Source organism: Protomyctophum parallelum (genome assembly GCF_964188405.1).
Source record: "Protomyctophum parallelum genome assembly, chromosome: 16".
Lineage (NCBI taxonomy): Eukaryota > Metazoa > Chordata > Actinopteri > Myctophiformes > Myctophidae > Protomyctophum > Protomyctophum parallelum.
In genome coordinates this window covers 37,593,267-37,601,793 of record NC_139711.1, presented here as the reverse complement: position 1 = coordinate 37,601,793, position 8,527 = coordinate 37,593,267, and the positions used below count along the sequence as shown (strand labels likewise).

The window sequence follows — 8,527 nt, the reverse complement described above, 5'->3', positions numbered from 1 at the left end:
TGTGTGTGTGTGTGTGTGTGTGTGTTGTGGGCCGTCATGTACTGTATAACAACGACATGGTAAATTGATGTCATTAATATCTCTCTGAAGATAGTTGATGACTGTGCTTCATGTGTATGTGGGGTTTGTGCACATGCTTTGTGGTTTTGTACCAAAGTACTTAAGTACTTAGTTAAGTACTTAACAATTTAGTTAATCCCCAAGAAAGATTAACTACTTGGTATATCATTCAGACAGAATGTAATCGACCAATATGAACATAATATGTAATAATGTTCATGATTATTTTTTTGTCCCAACAAGGCAAAGAAAATGCTTGTCACTTTGTAACAATCTGTGCATGTGCCTTTTGGAATATATCCCTTTGTAATAAAGGCAGGGGGTCTGAATGTATTATCCACTGTAAGTAATGATAAAACAATATTGACATAATATTATATTTTAGGGCTATTAACCTTTTGACAAGCTGTGCATTTGACAAAGGACTGTCACAATGTGCAATTCTTTTTGATGGGCACCCTGCACCACTGCAAGGGTGATTAACATATCTTCCGGTAATTCTTAAAAATTAATCATACTGCCTGACCCGCAACAGTCCAATTATCCGTTTGCGTTCGCCCCATGCTGTCCTGAATCAAATTGCCATTTGACAAACAAGCGTCAAATCGAGCCTGCGAATGCCAAATGAGACCCGTATGAATCATTTATCGCATTGTTTGATCTCTAAGTATAGAAAAATCTTAAACTAAGCACTGTTTGTGTGCCTCACTCACTCACATGCGTGTGTATGGATGGATGTGTGACTGTTACCATAGAATAGCACCACAATAATTTATTCCCCCCAGCTACTTGGAACCATTAGTGAAAGTTCCAGGAGACCAATTAGCATTGGAAACCCAGTGGTGCGACTGTGGTGACAACCTCCTCAAACTGCCAAAGAAGTGTTACAAACAAACTGGACCCAGGAGCACTGCTGGGGCCCCTCCAGGGACCCGGGGCCCCTTTCCAAAGACCAAACAAACCTTGGCTGAGCGTCCACAATATCGCCTTAATGACGTTTCCCCCCGGGCCACAAACAGGCTAACACCATGGCGGCTAATGACTGAGAAGAACAACACAACACACAACCTGAGAGAATGCGTGTGTGTGTGAGTGTGTGTGTGTGTGTGTGCGTGTGTGTGCATGTGCGTTTGTGCATGCGTGTGTGCCCGTGTTTGTCTGACTCCAAACCCTCAAAATAAAACAAACACCATGTAGTCTCTTGGTTGCCATGGCCACTCAGTCTGGATGGAGCGTCGGGCTCTATCAAGCATTGGAACATCAGCTCTACCATCATGGAGTAACACTAAAGTGTATAGCTATATCCCTACCATAAAGACCAACTAAAGGGGATCAACTATATAGTGAAACAGGCCCAAAAACATTTGAGCCTGAACTGAGCCAGTTTGGCCAGTGAGATGCTCGAAGCGTTGGCCGGCCACACATAAGCACCATTACTGCTGGCACTCGCTGCTCAGATAGACACTTCAAATGGGCCCCACAAGTGGAATCTACTTAAGCCACTAAAAAAAAAGAGGTTGCATGGGCATGTCAAAAGCTCAACTATCTGCATTAACCAAACAAAAACCAAAAAAAAGAAGGAGAAGAAAGAAACGGAGTGAGCCCCTTCAAAGGCTCCCCAAGGAACCGGCCGAGCGGACTTCAGAGAGCGTGGTGACCAGAGCCAGGCTGCAGATCACACAACTCAGATAAGTCTAAGTGAATGGCCGTCAATGGAGAGCTCTGTTTTCAAAGGGCAAGTGTTGTAATTACCCAAGGCCTGAGAACACAGGAGCTGCGGCCAGACATAATGATATGCAGCCAGTCTGCTTGGACCAGACTGCAGTGCCTTTCAGCAACAACATGGCATGGATCTCCCTTTCTCTCTCTCTCTGTCTCCCTGTCTCTCTCTCCCCTTTTCAGTGTTGCCCCGCTCTCAGCCAGGAGCTGGCAGGGAGGCTGCAGCGAGGAGCCCAGACCTGGCTGCAGAGCCTCCCCAACGCACGTCTCATTGCCCGGAAGGTGCCAACTCGACTGCCGTGCCATTCCGTGTCCTGTTCGTGCTTCTGAATGCATGCAGTCGTCTCCAATTTAGAACGGCTATGGCATAGCTCACAGGCTGGTACGGGCCACCGCTCATGGAAATCGATAATCTGTTGTTTTAATTAATCAAACTTCCATCTGTTGTGTGATAGCTGCCTGAATGCTGCCAAACGTATAAAACTCCAACGTTCAGCTTATCCGCCGTACGCCCAGAGATTCAATATTTAAGAAGCCTGTGCATATGTTTTGTATGTATGTACAGTATGTGTATGTGCGTTCCAAAAGCTTTCTCCCTGATTGTAGGATGATCCAAGATCTCAACGTGTGTATTTGCATTCTATGGATAATGTTCTTTCTAAAGGGAGGAAAACCGCTCAGTTATCGGTTTCTGAGCCAGCATCGCAATATTCTCATTAATCTTTTGGAGCCTTTTGAGAAGAAGAAAAAAATAAACATCTCAAGGGTCTAAAAATCCCAGTGTTCCTCCAACTCCACGGGAACACAGCTCCAAACAGATGCTCTCTCTGTCTCTCTCTCTGTCTCTGTCTCTCTCTCCTCCCCCAGCTCTCTCTCTCTCTGTGCTACATTGTCACAGTGTTGCGGCAGGTACACTATATAAAGACACCTCAGTCTCCCCTTCTCTATCACCTGGGACCCTGGGCGGCCGAGAAGGAAGAGCTAGAGAGAGAGACATCCAGGGGGGGAGAGAGAGAGAGAGAGAGAGAGATGGATGGAAACACAGAGCAAATCTCTCATCCCTTACTCATTAGCGTGTGGAAACACGCCATCCATCAGGGGAAAGCTAGTTAATAATCGCACTCAATCACATAATGACCCAAACTCAGAGACAGAGACGGCCGAGTCGTCATTATGAAAATGAAGCTTGTATCGGCAGCGATCTCAGAGGAGGGAACGGGCTTGTCGCCCGATGAAGTCAACAGGCTCCCCCCCCCACCTTCTCTTTTGCGATATGGAGAAAAGCGGCGCTAGACGACAGTTCCTCTGATGCCCCTGTGGACATCATCCTGGGAAGTGGGACAAAGTGAGTGCGATGAGAGTGATAACCCTCTGGCTGTGTATCGACACTTCAATCTTTCCCTCAACATGTGTGTGTGTGTGTGTGTGCGTGTGTGTGTGTGACTGTGTGTGTGTGTGTGGTACACTATAGTCACTCCATCCAAAGCAGCCGTCCACATGCAGCGCACACGGACCAAAGCAGTGGCACTTGTAGATAACAGCAGTTATCATCAGAGTCTTGGTCCCTGTGTTTATTTGCGTGTGGGTGACGTGTGCTCATGAGAGCATGCATGCGCAACGCACGTGTGTGTGTGCGCTCGCGTCTGTGTGTGTGTGTGTGTGTGTGTTTTCAAGTGGAAAACACGGTATAGCTCAGTTTATCACACCAATCAACACGTTTGTGTTTACAACAGTGAGCGTGGCCTGCACGGTGCTGCCTCAGAGGATAAACTGGACACAATATCATCATCACACTGGATCCGAAGAGCAAAGATCTACCGCATGGAAAACAGAAATAATTAGGAAAAGAAGAACATACAAAAGGGGCATTTGTTGAGGGATAGTTGCACGCACACACGCACGCACACACACACACACGTGCGCATGCACACACACCTCCATCAGCTTTTCTCTCCTCCCAGCTGTGCCTCCTCTGCTGGGCCAACCCCCCCCCCCCCCCCCAAAAAAGCCAAGGGCATGCAAAAACACACACAGACACCCACAAGCACACACACACACACACACACGCGCGCGCGTACGTATACGTACACACACTTCCTCTACTGAATAATTAACACATGCCCCCCACAAACACATCTACCAGGTCCTAACAAAACCCACCAACCCCCCATGGAGCTGTGCACACGCACGCACACGCACGCACGCACACACACGCACACGCACACGCACACGCACACGCACACGCACACGCACACACACACACACACACACACACACACACACACACTGCCCTCCATCCAGTGCACACACAGTGGGTAGATAATTACCCAGCATGGCGCTTGAACCAAATACATGTGTTTAATAGGGGGTAAGTAAGGCCTACAGTTTATTATGACTGGGAGAAGTTTGGAGAGACACCTTGAACACAATAACACTCTTCCTTCCATTCACCTGATTCTAGATATCAGTTTGACTCGCAACACCTTTGTCACCACTCGTTAGGATTAGCACGGATTCTCAACCTTTTCTGGGTGATCATCATGCAGGGCCCACTTTACTTGCTTTTTATTAAACGCATGGGTAACTCAGGATACAGATTAACAATTTGTGTGCCGGGGAATTTTTCAGAATAAAGGCGCTAGAGTGCCAAGCAAATGAGGGAGATTTTACTCTGAAAAACCCCGCCTTTTATCCCCCCCCCCCCCCCCGAAACCGGGAGGTGAAATCTTCTGTTTTTCCAAATCGCTGTCGTAAAACTGTTTAGACGCGCTAATATATTCCAAATGAGATGCGCGATGAAGTCAGAACTTAGGACAGAACATCGGTGTTATGATCAATCAGAGTAAATGAGGAAGATCGTCGGCCCGTGAACCAGGAAGTGAATGACTGCGCGTGCATCAAAACAGCTCCGGGAGCGCTGAGCAAGGTGTTGCCTAGCAATGGCCGCTGTCAAAAAATGCATGCGTATGCATTTAAATGATAAATTTAAACTATTGCGTTCCGGCTTGGATCAATATATTTTAAGTTGTTATCACAAGGAAAACTCATTGTTTTCAAGGTTTTAAAGAAAACTACTATAAATGTTTTGATATTAAATTATGAATCGATCAAATCTTTCCAAACATCATTAGGGGGCCCACTTTGCCCTTGGTTGAGAACGGCCGCTTTAGGAACAGAAGACAGGCTGCAGAGCCTTGGCACGGTGCCACGTCTTTCTGCCCAGGGCAGATGAGCTGCCCATTGTGATGCCTGCGCGTGTTTTGTGTCCACACAGCAGTGCGGTTGGCACGGCGGTGCCTTGTTGTGACAGGGGCGGGGGCGCCAACTGACCTGCACATGATCTCGTGAGTGAGGAGGACGCGACACATCTCGGGGTTCTTGTCCTGTCCCTCGTACAGGATGGGCTACAGGAGACGGAGAACCAAGAAAGACACATCAAGAGACAGACAAACAAGGACATAACATTAGGCCACATTGTACAGATTATGTATGATTATACAAAAGGCTGCAATTGAAAATAGGGGGGGGGGGGGGGGGGGAATAAGTCTGAAATAGCCCTATGAGACCTGAATCAAAATAGCTTTTGCAAATAGTTTTTATGGTTTGTTTCATTTTTATTTAAGTGCCACATATAACTGGGTGTTTTATAAGGTAATATAAGGGCAATTTAAAGGCACTGCAATGAGAGCAGACAGTCAAGTCAGTTTCATAATATTTTCTGTCACTAACATCACACATAGTAAAATTCCCCACTGTTAATTTGCAGTATGATGACCAGGAAGCATAAAAATGGACCCAGACAGACTCGAGTTAAATTAACACCGAGGTTTGTCCCCGCATGGTGCGGTAAACTCTGCCCGTGTTGGTGCACCAACCAACAAGCATAACAAAAATTTGAAGAAAAGAAAATGAAAAAAAAGAAAAACACACAAATGATTAGTGATGATTTGACCCAGGTGTGAGTGATTTCTCTGCGTTTGAATCCCGCTGTTTGCGGTGCTCTTAAACGACTGAAATTGATCCTGAGCCATTCAGAGCTCCGTGCCAGGAGCCCTGTGGGGCCTCTGGCCATGCAAGGGGGGGGGGGGGGGGGGGGAGGGAGGGGGGGAAACCTCCTCAGCTCACGCGGCGTTACTTATAGTCTATCATGTGTTACCAGGTGGTATACGGAACACAGGCCCTAGCTGGCACCGGAGCCAAGCACCGACTCAAAGTCAACCGTCGCCTCCAACCACCCGGCTCTATAAATTGCACACCTCGTGCCAGTAATCAAGGTAGAACGTTTTGGACTCCAGTGTTGAAATGATGAAACGCAGAGGATGCTGGTGATGCTGGTGATGATGGCGTGCGCGTGTGTGTGTGTGTGTGCGTACCAGCGTGCGAGTTCTTGCGTGTTCCGTGTGAGTGTGTGTGTTTGTGACAGAGGGTGATATTTCGTCGCCGTCAGACACAAACCTAGTATGTCCATATTTCTCTCTAAGTGAATGTATGCCCAATTCATCATGCAAGTGTCGTACAGTAGTGAGTAGTGAAAATAGCAGACCTACAAACAAGCTCATGACGCCTCGCGGCGGCTATTTGCACTATTTAACTTTTATTTTATTTTAACAGTAATTTAAAAATATCACACCTGTGTGAAGTGAAGGGCGCTCTTATCATCATACATCATCATCTCATTCCGGCCAATTACGAGTTGCGTCCTCACTTGTGTCTTCAAGGTTTGTGTTACGCAATGTTTGTGTTTTTACACGAACACTCAAAATTGTCCATTCATTGTCAATGGCATTTCATGTTTGTATTAGAAAAAAAAAAAGCTGGACATATGCGGGGCTAGCGCCCCTCAAAAATAACCGTTTTGGACATACAAGGTTTCTGCTCGACAACAACGCTTTCCTCCTCCTCATCCAAATACCTCAAAATTTTACAAATCTTTGAATATATATACTATATGAGAAAGGTTGAGCAAGACATAGACAGATTTAGAAGCCTTTTTTGTATGGTTACTTCCCAGCAGTGGTGCTGAGCGGGGTCTGTATGGACCCTCTACAGCCTCCTCAGGCCATCCCAGTGTTCCCATGCAGCCAGATGGTGGTGGGCCGCGCCCCTGGAAGAGCCCCCCCCCCCTCCCCCTCCCCCCTCCCCCGGCCAGGCTGTCATGTCAGCCTCTGGATGACAGATGACCGCTGAGAGGGGGAGAGAGCGAGGGCCTACGCAGGCCAGGCGAGCGAGCCGCGATACAAACTACTGGACGAGTAGTGTGTGTATATATGTGCGTGCGGGTGTGTGTGTGTGCATGCGTGTGTGTGTGTGTGTGTGTGCGTGCATTGTAGCGTGAGCTAAATAATGCAAGATGCATGTGTCTTTTTTTGTGTGTGTCTTAACCTGAATCCTCATACTGGTTGGGGACTGACTGACTGACTGACTGACTGACTGACTGACTGACTGACGGACTGACTGACGGACTGACTGACTGACGGACTGACGGACTGACTGACTGACGGACTGACTGACTGACGGACTGACTGACGGACGGACGGACGGACGGACAGACTCAACTTGATACTCATTGTACTCCACCCATCCCCTCCCTCCCTGATCTGCCGCTAACTCATCCACCTTTATGGTTAAAGCAGACCCGCAAACCCACCTCCACACACACACACACACACACACACACACACACACACACACACACACACACACACACACACACACACACACACACACACACATATATATATACCCACCCCCCCCCCCCCCCCCCACACCCCCCAAGGGGACGATACTTTTAGGATAACGACCACTTCTGCATTATTGATCCCAGCCTGCCTCTATATCCCTGTATTAAAATGCTCCAGTTTGGCCAGAAGGCCCAGGGATTGGAACTGGGGCTGGGGGGGGAGGGGGGGGGGGGGGGGTCTGCATGGTGAGGGGCACCTGGTCGATATTTATACATCATCATTTCTGATTCACAGACACACTGTGCGTGTGTGTGTGTGTGTGTGTGTGTGTGTGTGTGTGTGTGTGCGCATGTATGCGCGCGTGTGTGTGTGCGTGTGTGTGTCTATGTGCATGCACGTGCATGGGGTATATGCATGCGTGCCGGTGCCAGGAAGCCCAGGGGTTATACCGTATTTGCACTCTGAAAGTAAGGATGTGAATAACTTGATAACATCACCTCTGTCTGTCTCTGTCTGTCTCTCTCTCTCTCTCTCTCTCTCTCTCTCTCTCTCTCTGTGTGTCTCTCTCTCTGTCTCTCTCTCTCTCTCTGTCTCTCTCTCTCTCGGAGTGTGAGATTTATTTTGTACAATAATCGTTTTGCCGCTTGAGTTTATTCGTCGTAGATGAAGACGAGAGTGAAGATGAGACTTTAGACATGAAGCCAAACTTGATAAAAAGCCTATATGAACACACTTTGGCAGAGGTTGTGTGTACTTTGCTGTGTACTTTGGCAGAGGTTGTGTGTACTTTGCTGTGTACTCTGCAACCACACAATGCATGATCCGCCATAAACCATCTCCACTGCATCGCGCTGCTATACAAGCAAGCAAAAACCTTTACTTTAATTCAATTCCTTCTGTAGTGCAGATTTCCAAGAATACGGGATCCTTAACAGGCTCTCAACAGGACGGATCGATTTTTCCCGGGGCACCCCCCAACCCCCCCCCCCCCCCCCCCTGACTGTCTGTCTGTCTGTCTGCGGGGGAGGGGGGGGGGTTGTCGTCCGCGTGAAGGAGCGCGCGGGGAG

General features: G+C 48.0%; 1 protein-coding gene across 8 annotated transcripts in view; it reads right to left on the bottom strand.

Annotated features, from left to right (window-relative positions):
* LOC310872998 (transcription factor COE3) overlaps positions 1-8,527 on the bottom strand; it is a gene marked incomplete at its 5' end in the record, with an annotated part of 144,895 nt that overhangs the window by 109,720 nt on the left and 26,648 nt on the right. For all 8 annotated transcript variants that reach the window (XM_083785232.1, XM_083785225.1, XM_083785229.1 and 5 more), the window contains one exon: positions 5,110-5,183. In XM_083785232.1, coding sequence (XP_083641358.1) covers positions 5,110-5,183 — 74 coding nt within the window. The remainder of the gene's footprint in view (positions 1-5,109; positions 5,184-8,527) is intronic.